At 36.7% G+C, this 25867-nt stretch overlaps 1 protein-coding gene across 26 annotated transcripts in view; it reads left to right on the top strand.

Moving 5' to 3' along the window:
• The window catches only part of NRXN1 (neurexin 1), a gene marked incomplete at both ends in the record, with an annotated part of 708589 nt that extends 683109 nt beyond the window's left edge, over positions 1–25480 (top strand). For 17 of the 26 annotated variants that reach the window (XM_084284087.1, XM_084284084.1, XM_084284067.1 and 14 more), the window contains 2 exons: positions 9798–9885; positions 25173–25480. In XM_084284087.1, coding sequence (XP_084140213.1) covers positions 9798–9885; positions 25173–25480 — 396 coding nt within the window. The remainder of the gene's footprint in view (positions 1–9797; positions 9886–25172) is intronic. The other 9 variants (XM_084284069.1, XM_084284066.1, XM_084284068.1 and 6 more) reach the window with 1 other exon arrangement.
• Positions 25481–25867: the final 387 nt, after the last annotated feature.

The following is a 25867-nucleotide window of genomic DNA, read 5'->3' on the forward strand; positions in this document are numbered from 1 at the left end:
GCTATGTCTGAATTTAAGAAATCTGGGAAATCCACATACTTTTGTAAAGGTGTTTAAAAAAAGGAGGACAGGAGAAAAAATAAACCTTCCTGTGCTAAAGTACTATGCCATACAGTCAAAGGAGGGAGACAGTACTGAATCTTATGCAGACAAATACAAGTTTAAGAGACTTGAACGTGGCTCTTCAAAACAGTAGCTTTAATGAAGCACTTATTTTAACTGAAAAGCAATTAGGCATTGTCTCCTTACAGTGCACGTGTTTGACTCTTGTTAGCGTTAACAAGTTTCACTCGCAGAATCCTGCTCTACAGGACATTTGCTTGCCCTGCTAAACTATTAAGCTGTTTTCTCAGTGCTGTCCCTGGTCCTACCAATGTTTTTTGAGTTTTTAGATTAAAAAGTAAGATAAGGAAATGTAGTCAGCTTTTAGTAGTGGAACAAACTGTGTTATATTTTAAAAGGCCACGTTTCAAACAGAGGTTAGTGGAAAGCCAATTTTCCTTTCCCTGCTTTGAGTAGGTCTGTGCCACCCAATGATACTTGGGAATAAAATGTAAACAAAGAGCTAATGCTTTGGAGGTAACAAGTGTCTTCTTGAACTTTCAAAAGTTTTAAATTGTAGTCTGAACTATAAAAATCAAGGAAGGAAACTGTTGGCAATGCTGCTGTTGCACAGCATTCCTCAAGAACAGTAAAACTAGGGTTTAGAGAGGGTTAATGGCAGATGCCTTCTTGCCTCTGACTGACCTAATCTAATTTGCCTTCAATCAAAGACATGCTCAAGTGAATTTGATAGGACTTGCTATGGGTAGGTCAGTGTTAAACAGAAGATCCTATGATACCTGTTTACTGTATCTGTCTCTTGTCTGTGGGACGAGATAAGATGGTTGGTTTATCTAAACAGCCAAAGAATGGCCTGATACTTTATGCAGTTTTCTACATTTGTGAGAAAAAAAATAAAATAAAATGTTATTTTGTACTATACGTTTTGAAACAGAATAAGAAAGCTCTTTCAGTCTGTGAATATGAACAGACACTGCATTTTAGTTCACAGGGAGTATTTCTTGTGAAGGAGTTTTCTTCCCTTCCTCTTTTGAGACCAATAATAAAATTCCCATGGATTTCAATGGAACAAAATACTTTTATGTGATACAACTTAATAGTCGGGGATACTTGCAGTAAGTAGAACTGGCAGTACTGTAACTGTATAAGAATAAGCATAGTTCAATATAATTACCCTTCTAATTCTGCTGTATGAGAGGGATTTTAGTACTAAGTGGTCGTAGGCTTTTCTGTGCATTTAAGTTTGGCTAAGGATGGTCTTATACCATGTGTTGCAATTGAGAAAAAAAAAAGGGGGGGGGGGGAAGGGGAAGAAAAACGATGGGGGGGACCTATGTTAGAGACAACAGGCAATATTGACAATATTGACTATTGTTGGAGACAATAGTCAGTTGACAATACACTGGTCAATTACAAGGAACCCCACTTCCCAAGCAACATCTCAGTCATTTTAAAAGTATTTAATAGTGCTATGCCTGAGTTTGGGGAGATGAATACATTTTCTCTAACTGGAATACAAATGAAAGGGTTTGCTATCACTATAGCAATGTTGTAGTTTCATAAGCACATAGTCTGTAAGAGAAAAAGAAAAAAAAAAAAAAGAACCTATAAAAGTCTCCACTGTGTTTTGTGAGTTCAGAATTAATCGAGACCAAATTGTTTACTTCAGCAAAAGAGAAAACTAAAAATAAAATTGTATCAGAAAATACAAGCATAATGCCTAGAAACATTTGTCTTAAACTCAGAGGCAAAATTAATTTCTTGCCTAAGAGAAAATAAACACTTGCATGTCATCAATCACATTCTGTTCCATGTATTTTAGATTTGGTGTAAATTTAAACAAACAAAAAAACATCAAACTTCATTTTTATAGTTATTTTTTTGTAATGAAGTATAGTGTTTATGAGAGAAGAACATGAATGTCCTGAGGAGAACCTGAGAAAGAAAGCCCAAGTGACTTTTAAAGAGTTCATAGAATTCCCGTCCCTTGGTCTCAAGCTGTTTCAGTTACCTAGGGAAAGCATGTATGAAAAGTTATATTGAAGAGAAGCACAGCTTCTCATCAGTATGGTCTGTGACAGAAGTACTTGTAATCGGAGAATTAAAATTAGCAAGAAAATTCAGGAAACAGAAATATTACAACATTGCAAATCTAAAAGTTGGATGAGAGAGCAGTAATGTGACTATTCATTCAACCATTCTTCATCCAAGTCATGACTGCTTCAACAAGTGGAATAGTATAAACAATATATGAGGTATTATACAATTAGGTGCCAGTGATTTGTTTGCTGACATGTTGCATGTCAATATCTACTTTCAAGGATAAAGTTGAAACCTGTGCCATATCTTTTCATCTGTGTTTCTTTCTCCAGTTTGAAATCACTGGGTTAGTCCTTTCTGCAACCTTGTAAAGCTCTCTTGAGGCTTTGGGGGCAGAATGAGCTGTGGGTCAGTCCCCAGGTCCCAAGGGCACGGAGGGAAGTGAGCATCTGTTTGTAACCAACCCCTCTCCTGAAGTGAGGGAGTGGGCAGGATGGAGAAAAGATTGCAATGTAGACATGGTACTGAGCGCATACATTGATTATTAACAGCCAACCACCCCCCTCCAATATCTCCAGCACAAGGGATAGAGACAGTTTGGTCTTTTTATTGTACCTGTAGGTCTGCATCAAACATGAGCAAGACTATGTCATACAATTTTCAGGAAAGAAGTCAAATGCTTGCCCATTTTTCTGGCACTGCAAAACAGGTTTAGGGCATTAGCAATGCAAGTGTGGATGATGCTGATGTTGCTTCTCATGCAATACATACCACCAGGTTTTTATGACATGAGTTGGCCTTGATGTTGGGCATATGTGAAAAGTGCACAATTCACCCTCATTACAGCAATCACTATTTTGAAGCAGTAATCCAAAATTCATGGTAAGCATCAGGTTTTTTCTTTATAAATACCAAACCTTGTGCCATAACATAAGACTTGGATCTAGTAATGAATCTATAATAAATAAATAAATTAATTAATTCCTCCTGTTGAAAACTCAGAAATGGTAACTCCCATACTCCATACCACTTGTTGTCCTTGCTACTTGTTATGCTTCCAAGAACCATAGCTAATACTGGATCAGCTTGTTTGAAGGGAAGTCCAGAATAGTTCTTGCTATTATGTAGTGAGTGCAATGTTAAGGGTCTCCTTTCAAGTCCTTTAAATATGGCAGAGGCGGCCATCATTAATGATGATGCTCACATTTTCAGTAGTTGCCTAATAAGGATGGAAACAGAGAGGAAAACCAGTTGCTTTAATCTTCTGGACAGCAGCTCCTTGTATGTTTTTATAAGGGGATAAGAAAAGAGACATTCATAAATAAAATAAATGCATTTTTATTTAATCTACATCTGGGAAACTAACATTATTCATATGGTGCAGGAGGTGAGGGACATGACCTCAAAAGGCCAAATTTTGTTTATTTTTTAATTAGTAATACTTGTTTGTTTGTTTGTTTTTGTTTGTTTGTTTGTTTGTTTTAATTGATGCAGAGTGCTGCCTGGCTAGCTGTCCACATAAAAAAATAAAATAATAAATAACAAAGCAGCTTTGCGAGTACATAGCTTGCAAAAAAAATATTAGAAATATTAGCATTTTAATGTCCAAGTCCAGAAATAACTTTTTTTTTTTCAGCAGCATGGCACTGAGAGAATACTTCCTTGATGTGTGTGGATGAGCAGTAATTGATGCACATGTACTTGTTTAACCTATAGCAGGTTAAATACAAATTTAAAGGCAATTCTCCAAATGACATGTCATTTAAGAGATGATATTGTTCCTAGATCACTGTAGTATCTTTCCCAGCAAATTGCCTTGTGCACTAGGGGTTTATTAACACCAGGGAGAAGCTAGCTGAAGAGTACTACTGATTAATGTGACGTATTTGAGTTTCTTACTACAACTGTCTCAACAACCAGACATACAAATCTGCTCCATACACAGCAAATTAAATTTATATTACATAGCCTTGGCTAGAAAATTGTGTAGCTAATTTAGTCCCAAAAACGAAATTTGATTTTTTTCCACATGAATGCTTTTGTGATTTTTCATACCCTGTTGGTTTCTGCCATTGGTTTAGGTTATTTTAATCCTTCCTTTAAAAGAAAAAATAAGGGGAAAAAAAGGAATATGTGAATATATATATATATGAGATTTAAAATTTTTTTTAGGAACATCCCTCACTGCCTCAGAAATTAATATGTCCAATGCATGAGTACAAAATGACTTTTCCAAGCTCCCTTCTGTAAATACAACATGAACCATATTTTTTAATAAAAGTTTGCCACAGCTAATTAAGAATATAGAGGTGTGTATCAGTTGTTTTTTCCTTTGTTTGTGCTGTGGCTCTAGCTACATACTATTCTACTAAGCTGAAGCACACCTCTGCATATAAATGTCAGTGGTAGCTGATTCTCACTGAACTAAATAGCAAGTATTTGAATAAACTTTTTCAGGAGGAAAAATGAAATAATTTAAGCAAAGCTGGTAACCAAGAACTGGGGGAAAGCAGAGGAGAACTGGATGTTTAATTTCCTAGTCCTGCATCTGAAATATGTTTTCAGATAGTCATTTATCAACAGTCATTAATTAATTTACCCATTAAACCTCACATAATTTGTCTGTTTATATGAACTACATATCCACCCCCTTGTACCACCTAGTCCCTCTTTACTATCTTGGTCTTACCATTAATTTCTCACTTCCATGGTCCATGCTCCCATCCCTTCCCCACTGAGCTTTCAGTGCTACCTGCTTCATCCCACAATGTTTGGGCTGCCATCACCTCCTCACACTGCTCTAAGTATGGCCGGTTTCCTCCAAGAAGCTCTACAGCCTCTTTGGGCAATGCTCTTCAGGCACCATCTGTTCACAGTATCTCCTTGGCCAGGCTTCTGCCTGGCTGTTTTCTGTCTCCTTTCTTCCTGACCACCCTGCTGTTTTGGAGAGTCATTTTGGAGAATCTGCTAGTGAGGTACACTGCTAACCTGTATCACTGCTAAAGCTTACACAGGACAAGGACAAGGACACAGTAGCGTCCTTGCCCAGCCCTTCTCTTCCTCTGCACTCACTTGTTGCATCTGCCCCTAAATTAAACAGTAAACTCAGAGCAGAGCCTTTTCCTCCCTGCTCCTTTTAGCACCACGCACAACGGTGCCTGGCTGATGTCAATAAGTACCCCAGCTGTACAAATAAATAAGAATAGATTTGATTACATAGCTGAAGTTCTAATCCAAAAATAATTTAAACAGTATTCACAAGTGGTTATGCTGTCTATAATTCATATATAATAATTTAGGACTACCAGTTTTTAACTATCGTGTAATTTCAATTTACTTGCAGTTCTCATGGGATAAAGTATATTATTGAATAAGAAAGGAATAAACTATATTCAGGGTAGCTGTAGGGTGCTATGCTTTAAAAGAAAGCTGGTGGATTTCTAGGAGAAAATATGCAGGATCCATTATACTGTTAATGAATGCATGATTCAGATTGGCGACTTAATTTTTAGATCGCATTTCTCTGGTACTGGCAGGTTTAACAGGCTTTTACATAAAAACTGAACAAGATAGCATATATTTACACCAACATGCAAATACTGAATAATCAAAAAATAAGTTTCTTGTATTGTTTATTCACTTGCAATTTATTTATTTATTTTAGTGATGTAGCATGCAAAGGGCACAACTGCAATTTCTGGTACCACTACTGAACCTGTGGTTGTTGCCTTTGAGGCAGCTTGGTATGTATCCACAGCTACAGCCTTTCACCTCTGTGTAAGCCATGACTACATGCATAATTTTTTTATTTGGCCAGGAGCTTTCTTGAAATATTCAGCATTTCCTTCCTCAGACAGGGTGGCAGATTGGTGATATTTTCAACTCCCTTGGCTAAGAGAAAAATCCTGCACTCCTTATTTTTTGCTAAGAGACCTGACTGATGTAAGATTTATTCCTTCAGGGGCCACAACCATGAATGATTATCAGAAAACACTTTGTGTAGTGACTTGTAGCTTTAGAAAATGTGATTTTTATCCATTTTTTATATTGGCACATTAATTGTAAGCATTTCCTATCATCCTTTTTTTTGAAATGTGAACAGATGTCCAACTTTTTAAGAAGCCATGTATTACAGTGGGCTGCATTTCAAGTCATAGAGCCACAGCCACAGAATGAATCTGAAATGCTCTGCAAATACACAAAGAAAAGAAGACAGAATCAAAAAAAAAAAAAAAAAAAATCCAGCTTGGCCTTCCATTTGTGCACCAGCTATTTTATTTATTTATTTATTTTCAATCTCTTACAACTAGATTATCACTTCTTAAAGGAATTTGAAAAAAACTCTCCCATGAGACATTCTAATCCGATCTTGTATTATGACAATACCAGTTGGATCTCACCCTATTAGTCACTTGCTGTAAATAAGGGATTTTCCACTGACTTTTAACTCCTCAATTAATGAGAATTATTGGAACTGTGTCCTGGAAATTAGCCATAGAGCTAGCAACAATTGCAATTCGCTTAGGAAAACTGTTTTATTTTAAATCTTCCCATCCAAATTAAAAAGCATGAAGAATATATAATGTGCAGTAAATAAAGCATATTACTCTGATTTGCATTCTTTTTCTATACCCCTTGGCTGCATGAGACCCTTAGGTCTAAATCCTTCTTTCTGTTTGTGCAAGTTATTGTCAGTCAGAGCTCTTCTGGAGAAAGCGGTCTGATAGCTAGCCCATAATATTTCTGTAACTTATGTATTCTTTATATTCTCTAGTGTTTCAGTGAATTCTTAATCCCATTTTGCTTTGTGTTAAGCAGTCTAATGACTTCTATGTGTAGTTTAGTCACTACCATCTCAGTTACCTTTTGTTCATTTGCCTTTATTCTGGGGAAAAAAATTAAAAAAAAAATATCACATGATCTTATCCCTTCTCTTCTTATTCAAATAATGATAATTGTTTTATTGTTTGCAACAAAATCAATTTTTATGTCTATTATTGACTTTGAAACATACCTTATTTCACTCAGAGACATGAACGAGGTCTTTCTTGGCATGCAATATTCAGACTTACTTAAGGAGATACACATCTCTTTATCCATAATGTACATACACTTTTATCTGTCAAGAACATCCCTTTGTTCTTGTAGAAGCGTGCACACTCTGTCCATAGATAACATTGGAATTAGTGTCACTTTACAAAGACAGTTTTGACCTCTCTTTTATAAGTAACTGAAGAAAGTATCTTTCACGTTAATGTACTTAAAGCATATGATGTTCCTGTAGTTATTTTCTGGTAATTTTGAACGCAGTGCAAACTGAACAAATATAGTTAAGTTATGTAAACTCTAACTATACTATCCTATATAAAGAATAACTAGAGACACTGCAGTCATTCTATAACTCTTTCTGGTCATTTCAATTGGCTTAAGTTGCAAGGGTCACAGACTTACACATCCATGCATGTACCAAAGCACCCTTACACAAAATTCCCGTTAGACCATGATTAAAGAAAATCATTTTCTGCTGTGACTGTTAGGTACGCGTATGATGCTTTCTTTTTAATGGTACTTGCATAAAATAGTATCATCTCCATTGTTATGGCAGAAGGAAAAATATGACACTGATTTTGCTGACAAAATTGAAATCGTTTTTTAGATGCATTGCACTTTTTCATGTTTTATTATTATAAGTGGCTTTTAAAGTATAGAGTTAACTTTTTATGCGCAGGCTTTATTAGCTGGTTACCTGAATTTTTCTTTTTTATTTGTACTTCAGAAAAAACACAAGCAGAGGTTGATTTTTAAATAGATATTGATTTTTAAGCTTAAATGGTTGTCTTTTGGGGGAAGGAAATGGACATTAGAAATTCAAGATGTTTGCAGCTGACTTCTGTTATATCAGTTTTTCTACTTGCAAGAAAGAATGGACAACTAGAAAACATATTTTGTTTAAACTATCATTTCCAAATCTGCCAGCTTACTTTGGCAGCCTTACAGATTTACAGAGTGGCCTTCCCTAGTTATAAATCTTCCCAACTATAAGGAAAGGTGATTTTTGTGAGTATGGCATTGAACTGTAACAAAACATAGCTGTTGTCTATAGCCATTTTGATTACCTTTAGCAAGTTATTTCATTATATTATGCTTCAGTTTTCTACCTGTAAAATACAATATTATTATAACAGGCTTTGCTTTGCTGTATTTCACATACTAATGAATGTTTTCCTGTATCACTTTCCTACCCCACAGAAATGCTGAAAGCATGTGTTCGTTAATATTCTTGAAGCATGACAAAGAAAAGCCTATTAGTGTAATGTGCTTTGCTTTAAAACTTCAGATAGAAGAATAATAATAAACAACATTGTTTAAGCTTTGGCCATAATGTTTAGAAATATAATATTCACATGTTCAGACTTAAACTGATGAGGTAAAACTTTGAGGTACTCTAGGTCTTTCTCCTATACGCATGCAAACAAACATCTAAAAATGTTATTTCACATTGAGCAAAACGATTTGTATATTCTTGTTGGAATATATATCAAACAGGAAATCAAGAATGGCTCTTTGTCATCTATATCCTTAGCCACATGTTTCAGTGTCGCGTCTTCCTATTCTCTCTGTGTATTTCCATCAGTGAGGTGAAGGGAAGCTTGAAATGGGCAGTTATGAAATATCTTACCCATAGGAAAAGCTTCTTCTTAACCTCATTAGTAATTGCGTGAGAAATGATCAGGGGTATGACAGTTTATATTTCCCTGCTATTATTTCCCCTAATAACTGTAGATGTTCTTATTATATTTCTAAATGCCTGTTCTCAGAGGTGACTTGAACAAGAGGTATTTCATTTTATCAGGTTCAGATTGATTGCCTCTGTGTTGCGTTGAATATGTTCTTGTTCTTGCACTATAAGAAAAAGTAGATAGAAATCCCCAGTTTCTTTTCTATACAGTGCTCTGGGTTGTATCATTTGTCTCTTTTGTCTTGATTTATTTGTTTATTTTTATTTTTTGTACAAAGAACTGTCCAAGCTAATTTTGGACAGAAGCCCTCTGACCTCAACACATGGGCAACACATCATTTATTCAAGACAACAGAATGCTTTAACTGGTACTTTCTAACACTGCATGTATTTATTACAGTTTTTTTTCCTTGACTTTCTTTTCATTGAATAGAGGCTTTAACTTAATGACAGTTTTCTTTGCTTCTTTTCCTTTTTTTTTTTTGCCTCTGTATCTGAGAAAGCAAGTGCAATCAATGGAGAAAACATCACTACATTTCTGATAGTTTTAACAGCTGCAGGCAGTTCAATATTTTGACCTGTATTTTAATGCTCTTAGTGTTTTCAGTAATATCCTAGTAGAGACACTGGAGATAAGGAAGACCAGCAGCCACAATATACATATTCTGTCCTTCTGCTTTCTGTTGTTTTACAAAAAATAAATAAATAAATAAATAAATAAATAAATAATACTATGTTTAAGAGCTTGCAATAGATATCTAACACAGTTCCTTTAAAAACTGACAAGTGCAAATTGAAAAGCAAAGTCCCATTAACAGAGAGTTGGAGTGTCACTGTGCCATTAAATATTAAGTCTGGGATGCTCTGGGCTTTGCATAAAAGGAGAGCCAGTGAGAATCTTGGAACATGTTAAGTCAATTAAAATATACCTATTTGACTTTTATTTTCTTCACAGACCACAGATGACATCCTGGTGGCCTCAGCTGAATGTCCCAGTGATGACGAGGACATCGATCCCTGTGAGCCGAGCTCAGGTGGGTTAGGTTAGTCAACTTTTTTACTACTTTATTTCATATTTGCATGCTCCCATCCCACAGAAATTTGGAGGGACAGTCTTTTCTTATATAGTGTGGATATGGTGAATCTGGGCCTTTATACACGTGGCAGTGTCAGTGGAGAGGGACAGTTTGCCATATATTTGTCAGAGACAATGGCTGAGAAGGCATTTTTGGTAGTCATGATCTGAGCAGGGTTATAGCTTACCAGAGGACCTAAGGCTGGACTCGGACAGGCAGTCTGGGGCCCCTGTAACTCTGTTGTCATGATAGAGACACCTTCGTTTAGCAGAAAGATGTTGCAATTGTTAGTGCTTAGTACTTAAAAGAATTAAGAAGTTAGTACTTAATAATAAAAGAATTAAGATAGATTTGTTGTGTACTAACATATTTAGTTAAAGTAGATATCAGTGAAATTTGAGACTGGGCAGTATATTAATGCAAATAATAACTAAGACCCTGAGTTGTTATTATAGACTCAAGTTATTATATATAGACTCAAGTCGGGGCAGGAGCTATTTCTATATAGCCTTAAGACAAAGAAAATTTTGGTTCAAATGCAGATGCGTGAGTTCTCTTATTAGGTGTCATACATACATAAGGTGTCATACACCTAATAAGATCATGGAAATATTATTTATTTAAATTTAAGTGAAAGAGAAGTATATGACTTCTCTCAATTTTTGATTGACCTTCAGGGTGTCATTAGAGCTCTTCCAGGAACCAAGATATTTATGGGTTTGATGAGAATATTTTGGAGTCAAGTTTTTTATCCTTTCCAGTAAAAAGGTTTCAGAGTGTTTTCCAAACTGCCACAAGATGCAATGAACACTCTTACACCTGAGTAGCACCAGATACACCTACCTTACACATTTCTTGCATCTCTCAGGAAGATGTTTCACTTGCAGAAGTCCCAGACATCATGAGCTAGATATTTGGGAACTGTGATGACAATTCATTTTTTGAAAGCTTGACAATTAATTTCAAAGATTTTTTTTCTGTTTTTTCTTTATTTTCAAATTCTTGAGTTCAGTAAGATTATGTCTTTTTCCTGTATATGTCATTGCAGTAGCTCATATGGTTCTGAGCTCATCCAAGCTAATTGTGTTCTAGCTTTAGTTAACTCAAGCCCTGCTGTTCAATAGATACATTTACATTTGGCTGTGGGAGGGGTGAAATGATGTTATCATTTCTGACCAAACTGGAGTCTAGAGGGGAATGTGAATATTAGTCTTCCTGCAAAGCCTTGCCATTAGCTTTCCTGTTTTAGTGTACCATTCATCACCCAGCTACGCTTCTCATTTTTGTTCATTTGAGAATGGTTTTATTGTTTCATTTCTTGGATCCCAACTGCTACTGCTTTTTTTTTTTTTTTTTTTTAAAAAAAAAAAAAGTATGGATTGGCACAAAAATTATGTTCTCCATAAACACAATTGTCTGGATCATTTTATCTGTCATTCTTCACATCAAAATGTCACTTGTCCTCCCACTCTTAACTCTTAAAAGCTATTAATTTGCCTCCCTCTTCAATGGCCTTGTCCTTTTCTCATATTTAAAACAACACGAACCAAAAGGGTTGGTGAAGTCATAAGTTCTTGCATATCTGTCTCCCTGTAAGCTGTTTTAGTCTTATTCACTTAGTCTTACAAATAAGCTTTCTTAATAAATAGTCCTGTAGCAATAAGACACTGCACCATCTGAATAATACTGCAGTCTCCATGCTCTCCTAATAGGCTGGAACTTAAGCGAGGAAAACATAATATTGTTGACAGTGACAGATTATTTCTTTTTCTTTTCATTTGGGATGGGAGATGAAAAAGGATATGTCCCTCCATTTAAATTCTTCCCATGGATCAGTTTAGCTTTTCCCCCTTAAACCTTTTCAGAAACCAGAGTTGTCTCCCCATAGCCACTCCTTCGTCTTCTCGCTGATACTGGTGAAGCTCGTGTTTCCTAACAGAGACTTCTAGAAGGCCAAATCGTTAATTTTATTATTATGTTTTCATTTGAAAGGCCATAGAGTGAGATTCCATTAGATTTCTGCTCTTACTGCTTGATGGTCATTCAGGGAAGGGATCTGCCCCAGTACAAGAGACGATACAGCATACTCATGCAGCGCACTCATTGCTCCCAGGTCAACGTTTTCAAGCAAGAATATGTTTACGGGATGGCCAGAGCCCATTCATTTTTATTGATAGAGCCATAAGTGTACATTTACATGAGGATTGCCCAAAATATGTCTATTTCTAAACCAAGATCTCCACTCAGAAGGAAACCCTATTCAACAAACCATTTGAATATGGTAGATCTATAAATCATAGAAATTAGCTATCACTAATTAGCTAAATTGTACTGATTAACAAGATTTATGCTTAAAATAGGGCTTCTTTTCTAGAATAAATACAGTTCGTATTGGCTAACAAGTCTTGGTCTGCCACCACAAGCTTTGCTTTCTGTGCATCCATCTTCCGAAGAACAAAGGGAAAGATGCAATTTGCAACAAATTTCATATGGGAAATGAAAATGTAGACCAGACTGGGAGCTGCTAAGCAGCAATCCCATCAACTTGTCTGGAACATAAAGTCACAAAAATTATAATTGCAGATTTCATTGTGACTGCTTAACATGCCATAATTGGATGAAGTCATAACAAATTTATTAGCATGCGAAACTTAGTCAACATACTTTGCGTTATGTTTTGTGTGGTAAGACAGCATGTGTTGCTTTCATAGTCTCCTCACCTTCCCTTTCCTACTCTAAATACTAATAACTGTGCTAAAAATAATATTAACATTTTGTTTCATCAGCTTCACGTCATAGAGGAAATAATAAAGCTTCTTCATTTTTTAGACAAGTTATGAAAATTACTAGTGGAAACCTGTCCAATAAAAAGACAGCCTGGGATGTTTTACTGATTTTATCTGAAGAGCTATAAAACTACGGGTGGACAAACTGCCATTCTGCATGTTCGGAGTGCTGTTCCAGCCTTTCCTGAGTTCTGTACAGAACTCTGATTTCTGCTGAGTTGCAGTGAGCATGTGTACTACACTGCTTAATTGCTCCAGCTATACCGCCTGGTATTTTATTTGTCAGCTATTATCTAGTCTCTTTTGTGGCTATGGAAATGTTTCAAAATGCAGAAATCCAAATTGGCCTACATTAAGTGAAGTCATGGAGTTTAAAGGCAGGGAAATCTGGACTGTGGAATAAATCTTACAGGTTTTAGCATACACACAAACAGTGCTTTTTTTTTTTTTTTTTTTTTTTTTCCCCTGCAAATTACAGTTAAATCCTTCTCAAACTCAGGAGTCAACCAAGTTTTAAGTTAGAATTTAGCTTGAAAAACCTGTCCAGATGGCCGTGGCAGAAGTGGGATGGGTAGAGGATTTGGCACTCTTTAAGAACATAGCCAGCATTTATATGGTATCTGCTAGTCTTGAAAGCGTTAGCAGACAACCTTCAAAGTGAACAGATAGTGTTTTAGTAACAAACCAAACTACTTGTCAGGTTCCGACAAGGGTCTCTTTATCAACAGAATCTCATGTGTTGCAACCAAAATAAATACTTCATCGTCTCTTAATCAATATTCGCCTGTCTGGCAACTCTTGGGTTCTACTTCCCAGGGCAGTGTTTGATTGGTGTCAGACCTTGTCCTGTACTTGTTCTATAGGGAAACAGGGCAATAATAGGATAAATTTCAGTGCTGTATACTAACTGGTGTTTTAGGTACCTGTCTTAGCCTTGATTCTTGATCTGGAGAGAGTAATGGGATTAGATATTTTCCCACGTTATTATGTAAGAACCAACAGTATAGATACTTACAGACTGATCTTTGAGCATGTATTGATTTTCCTATACCCTGGCTTGGCATATTACATTGCAGACAACAATTGGCAATGTTCATAAATCTGCAAAGCATCAGTACAGCCAAGAAACAGGAAACAAGTCACTACTTCTGATGTTTCTTACAGTACATTGTAGAGACTGTTGTTCACTGTTCTGGGGAAGGCTTTTTCCTTTAAGCAGAATATTACAGGATTTTGCATGCAAACTGCTTCCTGCATGCGTATGTCCCCCTGCTGTGTTATGACATGTATTGGACAGATGGAGGTGGCTAGGAACCATACAGTTCTCAAACACTTTGTGATGGTTTAGGTTTGGTCCCTGAATTAATACCTATTTTTTCTAATGAGCAGAGCTGTGAAATATGGCATGTGAATGCTTTATGCTTATTTATAGAAGTTTTACTCTTCTTTTTCTGTCAGAAATTACTATAATGTATTACTTGTGCAACTACACTTCATTGAATCTGTTGTGCAAGGACCTGAAAAAAAAATACAGTTAATTCACAGGGCAACTGTGGTCACTATGGCTTGAGACAAAAAGGGAATATTTGTGCCTCATTCCAATTATCCTGTAGTTGTATATGTATTTTCAGTATTAGAAAGATCATTGGGTTGCCTTGACTCAGCTTCTTTAAATGCTTAGCTGAAATACGTAAAGATGTGTCTGCATGAACTGCTACAGAGCGAAAATTACGTGGTTTTATTTGCAAACTTCTCAAATGTTAGAATTGGGATAGAGTGGCACGTACAACGTGCATATAGCATGTAGAATAAAGGAACTGACAGACTTCAAATATACATTAATTTTCCTGTAAGTGAAGTTAAGATAATTGTCAGGTTTACTTAATTTTATAAATCAGAAGGCACCCCCCAAATCATCAGAAAGCAAATGTAGCACTTTTCCAAATGTTTTTATTGTGAAATGAACACCTTTTTCTTTTCTTTTCTTTTTTTTTTTTTTTTTTTTTAACAACAGTCTTAGCTCTTCCTGTCTGTCACTGCAAATTACACATATGGCATTTTTCATCTGAATTTGATCAGAAAGATGTAGTTTTTTAATTATCTAAGTAAATTAGGTTAAAAATGATGATTAATTGGTTGTATCAACAGCGATCTCTACTCTTTGTCAGCCATGTCATTGAAACATAAGTACACTGACTAAACTTGTAGCTCTCTAGCCATTCCTAGCTTTCCTAGCCAATATACATGTACGTTGCTCATGTTGGGAGCTGCTGAAAACAATGGCACATGCTGAAAGGGTTTTTTTTCTTTAATTCTCATAAATATTTTTTCAATAATTTAGAGAATTCTAATTCCTCAAATGGATTCTCTGTAATTTTGGTGGTTGTCTACATGTTCATACTCTCATACATCATTCGTTTGTGTAGCCTGAACTACTACAGGGGATTTATGAACAAAATAAAATTATTTTAAACTTTGTTTTTAAAGCACACTTTAAGGCAGGATGCAGCTGTTGCTCGCTATACATTCCTTGCTGAACATATTTAATTCAAAGAAAGTTTTAATACAAAGCCTAGAGATGACATCTCTAATCTAATTGGAAAGCTAATGCTTTCCAAGTTGTATTAATTGCAATCATAGTGATATGAACATATCAGAATTTAGAATATGGATGGAAATTAGAGGCTGACTTTTTTTTCTTGAGCCATAATGGTTTTCTATCAGTGTAATATCAGTGACTCTATGAGTGGTGAGAAATATCGACACCATTTCTATAAATCATACAAAGCTCTGTACTAATTTGTAGAAAACCTTATCCACTGGTGCACAACTGATGAACAGAGTTTCTTGTGTATAAAGTTTGAGAGTGCATTCATATTCCACTTAATTCTTGCCAAAGTTGAAGATTTTAATTTTTATAATATGTATATGAATCGTAAACATTCACAGTGTAAATACTGGGATTGTTATTTGTATGGCAGTACCTAAAGCCATCTTTCAGGTGTATGCATACAACATGAAAAGATAGTTCATAGAAATGTATGAATTGATAATTATTTGTATTGCTATTATGTGCTCATTCATTTGGAGTTAGATATCACTACAGCACAGATGAAACCAGATGGTAATGTTTCTAGTAGTTCAATGGAACTTAATTATTTTATAAACAATCATTCATGAAAAATGGGCACATTACTTAGTGTTCCTGGTGGAGTAGCACACATTACTTTTCATTCTTTTAAAGATGTAAAACACTGTTTGTGACTCAATTCTGAACGTATTTACACACAAAGATGAAGCATATGATCCTGTTTGATAGGACATCCAGACTGGTATATGAATTCAGAGAAGCAAACCAGGCACTTCACATCACTAATTCACAAATGCCTATGTGTGTCATATCCATTGACCTCAGTGGAACTTCCTTGATTTTTCAGTGCTCGTCTAGATCATGGACAACAAAATGTGTAGCAAGTGAATATAGTGTCCTTTTATTCAGGTGTAGAAATGATATTTTAGTCCAAGGCAAGCATACAGGCCCTGCAGGAGATAGTCAGAAAGTGAATGGCAAGCATGTCAGAGCTAAGTATCGCAGTTCTGTGGGCAAGGCTGGAGGAGTGCAGATTTTTACTCTCATTCAGCGCAAACAGAGGTGGAGGAATATAGTCTTATTCCATTGCTGGAGTTACCTGGGGAATATGATTTGTGTCACAATCCATTTAGTATTCTTTCTCTCTTATTTTCTCTCTACCTTGCCACATAGATATGCATAAACTCTTGGAAACTTATCTTCCTCAATTTCCTTAGAAAAATTTACAGAAAACACTGTTACTAGCATATAAGCTGTAGCTTGACCTGTTCTTTTTGCTACCTGGCCTTACAGACTATTCCAGCATTAACCGGAGAGGGAGATGTGTCCAGAATGACTCCAAAGAGAGAAATAAATAAAGAAAATTAGATTATTACTGAATAAAGCATTGCATAGACAGAAGGAATTTGTTAACAGCTAATGCAGTGGCTTTGTCAGTCACACACACCAAAAAAAAAAAAAAAAAAAAAAAATTGGATTCATGACTGTGTTCTTTTAGACAAAGCAGTCTTGATTTTAAAGACTGATATTCAAGATTTTCAGTTACACAAAAATTGTATCCCATTGTTCTATACATGTATCCTAATGTATGAAAAGTAGTTTGTGGAAGTTTTAAGTCTATAATGATTGTTAGTTTTTAGCCACAGAAATAAGGGCATGCTTTCATGGCATTCACTGTGAGATGTTTCCACAATTTAAACAAAAAAAAAATACATCACAAGATGTTGTGGCCTTTCTGAACTGATCCTATGTGGGCTTCCCACTTGCAGCAGCTCTCCAAGACCTGCTCCCACATGGCTCCGTACCACGGGGTCCATCCCCCAAGAGCAAACTGCTCCAGCACAGTTTCCCCACGGGCAGCAGCTCCCCCCAGCCCCCTGCTCCTGCGTGGGCTCCTCTCCACAGGCTGCAGTTCTGGCCTGGGGCCTGCTCCTGCGGGGGCTCTCCATGGGCCGCAGCCTCCTCCAGGCCACATCCACCTGCTCCACCGGGGGCTCCTCCACCCATGAGGGGGGTTGCAGCATGGAGATCTGCTCCATGTGGGACCCACGGGCTGCAGGGGGACAGCCTGCTCCACCAGAGGCCTCTCCACAGGCCTCAGGGGAACTGCTGCTGCCTGCCTGGAGCACCTCCTGCCCTCCTGCTGCACTGACCTTGGGGGCTGCAGGGCTGCTTCTTGCTCTTCTCTCCCAGCTGCTGTAGCACAGCTCTCCCAGAGGCCCAACCAACATTGCCAAGTGGCTTAGCTCTGGCCAGCAATAGGTCCGTTTTGGAGCTGTCTGGAGCTGGCTCTGATCTGACATGGGGCAGCTTCTGGGCTCTGCTCACAGAGGCTGCCCCTGCAGTCCCCCTACTACCAAAACCTTGCTATGTAAACTCAATACAGTAATGCATATGCATTGAATTTACCTCTATGTGGAAAGATGTTTTCTTCAGGTTTTTTATCATCATTGTCTTTATGAATGTTAGAAGAAAAATAATATTTTACAAATAGGTTTATAGATAAAACACTGGTCTGAATTAACATTATATTGCTCAGTTTCTATGCCAAAGCTTCATCTTATACCAAGTTTGAACAAAGCAATATTAAAAATCAGGTCCTTAACATTCTATAGAAAATTTGCTTTACTTCTGATACTGTTTGGAGGAAGGACTAGATAGATGGGAATCTGAGGCAGCCATCCCTAGCAAACAGAGAAAATACAATTTTGCTAAGGAAGTGGGAATGCTGGCAGTACTGCACGCATGACAGTGGGTCAGAGGCCAGAGCATCGTGTGTCTGAGTTAAATGACATGGGGCACTCTCTCTGTTCATAAGCTTTTTTTTGCAGCTTATTTTTTTCTGCATTCAAACTGGGAACTCACAAGTGTTTAAGCAGAACTCTATGCTTCTAGCTAACCATTTGCAGTACCTGATAAATTCAATTAATATGGTGTTACAAAGTAGTTGGTGTATACCAGCTGCGGCTTATCAACTAATTACCATGTTAACAGACTGCTGGCAGTGAAGACTGTTGCTTACCCCACTACCAGACGACAGAGATAAGGATGAACAGTACTTTTTGCTGGTGTTTTCTAGCAATCAGTGCAGAGTGAATTTTCATTATCTCTTGCATAAATAGTAGTAGGACCATAGCTGCTAATTTTCAGCTACGTGCAAAGACCTAATTTAAACCTCTGCGTAAACGTTGCATTTTTTAGTGTGTCATTTGACAGCCTACAAAGTAGCAGGTGAATCCTGACAATTTTGAGAAGTAGGTATTCTCTAAGGGTGTTGTTCATAAATGGAAGCAGAGAAAATTCAAGGCAAAAATAACCTGTAATGAAGATGGATGGACCCAGAATAGTCTAACCTTAGGCTATTTCAATCTAACTATCTAAAGACTTGAATGAAACCTTGTTCTGCTGTGTTGACATACCATTCTGGCCTATAGGTTTCAAAACCTGCACTTTTCCTAAGGTTAAGAACTGTAGTCTAGATATAAGAATTGGATAGTTTTAATGTAAACTGGTTTAAACAGTACTAAAGGGTATTGTGAACATACCCTTTAAAATCTTACAGAAAAGGGATCATGGAAAAATAAGATGGAAGAAGTGAGAACATTCAGGGAATCACCCATGTTTGCAAAGATGAATGCGGGTATATGCATCTACAGATCACTTCATGAGCAAGAATCGTTCATTGCTCTGTAAGTCAAGCCATCAGATTCCTCAATCTTTACAATGACATTTTGGTGTTCCCTTGCAGAAAATTGATTCCTAATTTAGGTGGTAAGTTTTGTTTTGTTTTCTTTATTTTTTAATGAAATTATAAGAAAAATAGCAAGCAATGAAGCTAAGCTCATTGCTAAGCTCAACAGCAAAGCTTTCACTAAATTCAGTGGGGCCCAAATGTAATTGTCACTAACCCCACAAGTTTTTGGTTCAGTGAAGACGATCTAACAGTTAGCTGCCACCAAAAATGTATTCCCAGTGCCCCTGCCCTTTTGTGTTGTTTTTTTGTTTTTTTTTTGTAGTAACATGGGTGGGTGTTCATCTGACACTTCAGCGAGCTAGAGCTGCAGGCAACTAACATACTGGTTTAGTTGTCTTAACTGAGTTGCCACAATTGGAATTGCTTAACTCAAGCTTGAAAATATGTTATCAGTAGTAGTATAATATTTTTGTTTAGTCTTCCTTATTTTATTTGCAAGAACATTTTTTTCCCATTTAGGAATACTTCAATTCAAAATCTAGACCACCCACTGACTCTGCTGATCAGTCAAAATTTCTGAAGCAAACTAACAAATTACCAGAGATTCCCCAGAACACACACAGAAACAGGATAAATTACTTAATTTGGAAAAGAAAGAAGCAGAGATGCAAAGATGAATGTCACATGTAGGAGTGGGGAAAAGTAGGACTGACAGCTGAACTGGTAAAAGGAGAAAGCATCCATATTGAAAGGGAAGGAATGCTAAAAGAGGAGCAATACAACTGAAAATGTTAACAAAAAAAAAAAAAATCATAGAGCACAGAGATGAGGACTGCTAAATATGTGAAGTGATATATTGGTTCAAATCTTCCATTTTGGCTAAAATTAAATTCAATTTTGCAGAAAATGTTTTCACAAAAGCTTTTTATTAAGCTATGAAATGTTCCCCTCTGCTCTGCAAATCATATTAACTTATAAAATCCATTGATTTGGCATGGTCCATCAATTGCTACTGTGCCAACTTATCTCCCTTTAGATTTATTTTGACATTTAAAGAAGATTGAGCCAACAACTCTCCCACCTCTCAACCACAGGGGGGAAAAAAACAAAACCAAAAAAACAGTACCTGCAAAACCTTAAGGAGCTGGTAGAATTTGTAAATTATTTGAAGTCAATATACAGCCAATCACTGCACTTGGAGGTTAAAACTACATTCAGTGCAAAGAGAGAATGTTTTACTTCTTAATAAAGGGGCTACTATTTTTACATGTAGATGGTGTTTCGCTGCTAGACTACTTTTATTAGTAGCTAAATTAGTGTCACTTTAGAAGCATGTTAATGTATTATGTCTTTCCTACTAAGGACCTTTAAGATTTCAGTTTCTAGGAAGCAAATAATCTGGCTTTGCGTATCAAAGAGTAGAACAGCTACTGTAATATTTTTTTCTTAAACACCTCCAAAAGTAGGTTATTGTCTTGCTCCCTCAAACTCAGCAAGCATTTGACAAATTTCTTAGAGCAAATGCATTGGCATGAGTTTAAGATGGCAAAGACACTCAGCTCACAAACACCACACCTTTCCACCCTGTCTCTGTGGGTTGTGTATGGAGCTCTCTGCTCCCATTCTTTTTTAATCATTGTGTTACAATGGTTAAGAAGTGCAGCATTGCATGCGCAGCAATGAAGCTAGTTTTGTGGTACCTCTCTCACAAGGGCTTATTCATGCCTTTGAATATAGACCATTTCAGATCTGATGCGAATTTGTCACTGAGCTACAGCAGCTGCATGTGGAATCACCTCCTACTTCTTCCCTCCCATGACAGCTGAGTCATTGCTGGGCATCCCCTGAGGAGCCAGTTTTTGCCCCCTTTCAAGAATCATGTGAAAACAGGTAGGAAGGCAGCAGGCTGAGATACCCCTGTATTTGGACCAGGATAGTTTTGTATAAGTTTACAGCCAATGCTCATCCTGATTTTGCAATTGGGCTGTATCTGTCCCACCTGTTGGCAGGGGAAGAACTGAGATTTGTTTTTCAGACTTTTTTTTTTTAATGAGAATTAGAAATTGCAGTAAGCTCAGAAACCAACAGAATGCTCAGAATCCAACAATGCTGCAAAAAGTTGACTACAAACAGGTCTACAATGATAGCACACAGAGTGAAAATTAGTATGTGTCCTGTAAATAATTGCCTTCATGCCTCATTGCAAATGTAGTAGTTAAACATTCTTGTCTTGTGAGTAATTTCCTATTCACAGTTTGTGGGAAGGTATAAATGTAAAGAAAACACATTTGGGGTCCTTTTGTTGGATTTTTTGTTTTGTTTTTAAGTCTGCTAATTTCAATTCACAAACACCATGGGAGCCTGCAATTCCAATTTTCTTTTCACAGTGTTAATGAAAACTGGGCACTGAAAATAGTCAGATTTTTCCTGTTAAATTTTAAACCACTTTAGAAGTACAGTCAAGAATAATAACTTTCTAATCCATTATTACACAATGTTAAACTGTGTTCAATTGCTATTATTTCATGCAAACTTTTTTGTAAGTGGTAGAATAGGCTTTTAAAAATCAGTCTGTTCTAAGCTGGTCTTTGAGGCAATTCAAAAATGCTGTTCATGTGCTGTTGACAGGAAGACTTGTGCTTCAGAGCAGTTGCTTTGAGAAAGGATCCTTGCACCACAAGATAACTTGTATTTCCTCTCACTGTTATGGCATGGTTTGAGCATAATTACGGTCCTAATGATTTTCTGTAGTTCTTCACTGAACTATCCTCAATTTAGTATAGATTGTTTGAGGATTTTTTTGTGACTTTTCAGTCTTAAATATTGGGATCTTTTTAATATTTAATCTTGATTCACCTCCAGAGCATCTAGCTTCTTATTTAAAATTAGAAACTTCATATAGGATTTCTAATGCTATGGACATTAACAGAGACTGTGACCAAGTAGCAGCCAAGGTTTACCCATAGGTAAACCACTCTGCTGTTGTTCCAGGAGCCAATGACTCCTGTCTGGTTCAGCTGCAAAGATAGTGGGTGGCATCATGCATTTCTCAAAGAGTTGGCAAGTGAAGAGCAAGATTCCTGTAACCTGGTAATTGTTGCTTGCTCTCCACTGATATAATGTGTTGTGCTCGTCTGCAGTTGTTCTTCACATTCAAGAAAAAAAAATAATCCAGCTGGTAGATTCCCTAAGTATATCTCTGTCTTAGTCAACTAAAGGTCCTGGTTAAATAAAAGGCAGATGTTTCAGCAGGGTTGATGTCTGGGGACTTGTTTATTTACACAGATTACAGAGGAAGTGTAGGCTGGCCTTTTCCTAGTGCCCTATCCCTCCCTGTCTGAAGATCGGACACTTGCTTTATAGCGTGTGCTCCAAAAGCCTTTCCCACCTGAAATGCAAACAGACAAACCCATGTGCTTTGTAAAACTTTCCTCTTATTTTCTTCTTCATTTGTCTCAGGAGGCCCTGCTAGGTTAAATGCATATTTTAATGTAAACGGAAGAAAAATAGCAAGAAGTAATTTTCCTTGCTGAACTGCTCCTTTTACAAAAGTCCAAACAAATGTAGCAACAGATGCTTTGAAAGTGTTCTAAGTTTAAGTAACATTCATGTAGTTGAATATTCCTAAGACAGATGGGATAAATGAGATAATTGTGAAAATATTCTTAAAAATAAAAGGCTGCCATCAGGTGAGAGGCAAGAGTTTAGGTAATGTTGAAAAATATATCCTACTTGTTTTTTTCAGGTTGCAATGTTAAAAGACTATTTTCCTATAAGCAAGCTGTTAATCGTCATTTAGTGGACATCATTTGTAAAGTTAGTTGATGGCATTTGGCCCAAATGTCTGTTACTTTAAAGAGAAAGAGCAGCTGTTAGTCCATCAGGTATTGACAGAATTCATTCAGTTGCTTTTATTCATTTCCTGAAACCACGTACAGTAAGATAAAACATTGTCTCATTTTTTATTCACTCTGGAAATACTCAGGAGTCTTTGTTCTGAAACAATGCATTGTCTTTTATAAAGCAATAAATGACAACCTATGTGTAAAAGGATTTCCATTTACTACAATAGCTAAAATGAAGAAACACGATCTAATACAGTTACTTACTACTTTGAGACAGACCCCATTTCTTAGTAGGATGGTACCTACCGTGAAATGAGAAAAAATCTTTGAGCCTTCTGAAGCGAAACTTCAAGATCTCTTGTGTAGTCATAGAATAGACCAATTGTATCAGCTTGTATTAACTAAGAACTTGCAGAGGAAAAAAAAATAAAAAATTAAAGTACTATTTGACACAAATGACAGTTTTCCTGCATCTTACTGTGGTGCCTCTGTTATTGCAGCCAAATAAAATGTCACCTTCTTTGAACCTATGTTGGATAACTGTCAGGAAGTGGCTTTCTAACATTAAGAACACAAATCACCAATACAAGTAATACCAAGATGGGCAGTGAGCTTCATTCTTTTCAGGGTTTGAGGCTTTTTCACCATTTTATTATTCATAGACCAATTATGGATGTCTGTAGCTAGTGGCTGCTTTTAATTTTGGTTGCCCAAACTCGTTGCAGTTGTCTGACAAAACAGTTTGTGTGGCATTACCTTTAATGTAGCATCCTTAAAATCATCGTCTTCCTATTACGTCTAGAATGCAAAAGAAAAGTGACTATGGGACGTATGCCTTTGTGCACCTTAAACAAGATACTTCTCTAATACACTTCTTTAAAATGTTGGTTGTAGCAAGGGCTGACAAAGCTGAAATTACGAATATATTGTAAAAGTAGTGTTTAGCTGTACTCTTAGTTAACATTTATATTGTATTGACTGCATTTTCAGCCATGTATAATGATTTAAAATGTGGTTTCTATAAGCCAGCCTGGATGCTTAATGAAAGTGTTCTGCACCGCTCAGTGGGAAGCTTTGGTTCACTCACTGCTCTTTTCTTGCTCCTGAACTCAGCCAAAGCTGGTTGTGCTAGGGTACGCAGCCTCTCAGGGGTTGGGAAATGCTGTTATAATTAGAGGAATACTGCATAGACCCAAGTCTCTTCATTTTTTGTTGATAATACTTCATAAGTTATAGAAGATCTATCCCACCTGTTGCAGCTCAAAAATATTCTGTACAAGTATCTTCCTCGCCTCCTTTTGCTAAATGCAGTAAAGGAAATCATGAGAGATACATGGGCATTGTGTGTGCTGTGGGCATTTAGCCTACAAATTCCTTTTGGAATTAGATTTCATTCCACACGGCTGTGCAAGGAGATAAAATATGCCAGACAACACAATAGTTCCTATCAAGAAGACTTCACAGTCTGAAGACACAGGTCGGTTCAGTTCATATCACAACTGAAAAGAACAGAATGTGACCTCAGAGGTGGGTTTTTATAAGGTTGAGTCCTTGTCTAGTGTAATTTGAGAGTTTTTTTATGGACATACAGTTGCTTGGAGGAACATCTGGTCAATGAAGAAAAGAGGGAAAGGGAGAAATTGAGTGAAAAGGTACTCTAAAGCATAGCCATATTCAAGGAAGACTGTGAATTACAAAAGAGATGGTAGACTTGAGGGTACTCTAAAAGAAATAAAAGTATAAATATAATTAATTTGAAAAAAATATTAAAAGGAAAGGAGAAATTGAGAAGCTGGTTGAAAGGAGGCTAAAGAATAGCTGAGGATCCTTTTATTTGTAGACACCTTATTAGTTGCTATCATTTATTATTATGGGGAATTTGATTTTCCCCCCACATTTCATTTGCTAGTATGTCTTATTATCACTGTCCTCACAATAAGTACTATAGTGTCGTTGTTGTTTTTTTACAAAAGATAGCCAAAGGAGAAGGGAGAGATTCTTTCTTCCCAGATGTTAGTGTTCTGGCATTTAAATTTAATTATTCCAGATGATTTAGACATTCTTTGCTTAGTAACAATGCTTGGAGAAATTATGCTTTTGAAGGCTAAAATTAGATTGTCCATGCTGTCCTCTTCCTTGCTTAAAAGCCTGTTTACTCACATTAACAGACACGAAAATTGAATGGGCTGCGAATCTGAATGCTTTAGGAGTAGGGTACTTGGCCTGACCCAAGTGAGTGCAAATAAAATTATGCACGATAGTAGCAGGTAGATTATTACTAACTCCTCAATGTGCAAACTCAATAATAACCTCTCCCTTATTTCATTATCTACCTACAGCAAATCCTACCAGGGCAGGAGGAGGAAGGGAGTATCCTGGCTCGTCCGAGGTGATTCGTGAATCCAGCAGCACAACAGGCATGGTAGTTGGGATCGTGGCAGCAGCAGCGCTGTGCATCCTCATTCTCCTGTATGCTATGTACAAGTACAGGAACCGAGACGAAGGATCGTATCATGTAGATGAGAGTCGAAACTACATCAGTAACTCAGCACAATCCAATGGGGCTGTAATCAAGGAAAAACAGCCCAACAGTGCTAAAAGTTCCAACAAAAACAAGAAAAATAAGGATAAGGAATACTATGTCTGATCTCAACATCTAAAAGAACGCTTGTATAGAAATAGTCTTCATTTTATCTGAGACATAATACAAACTTATTTACTTTACTTTTTATGAAGCACATTCAAAAACAAAAGACAGGGAATGCAATCAGAAAGGAAAGACTGTTTTTAAAAACAAGCATTTCGTGCTCTTGTTTTTCAGAAACGGGAGCTGATAAATTCCCTAACATCCACAGTGTTTTCATTTACTCTGCCTGTCTTTATGTTGCTGGAACAGTTCTGAAAGACAATGATGGCACCACGCATTCATAAAGCAAGGAGTATTACTACAACATCAAGGCACAATATGAAACAAAACAAATTAAAAAAAAAAAAAAGGAAAAAAAATAAAAACAGAAAAAAGAAGCTACCTATG

This window comes from Netta rufina (genome assembly GCF_964035555.1).
Source record: "Netta rufina genome assembly, chromosome: 3".
NCBI lineage: Eukaryota > Metazoa > Chordata > Aves > Anseriformes > Anatidae > Netta > Netta rufina.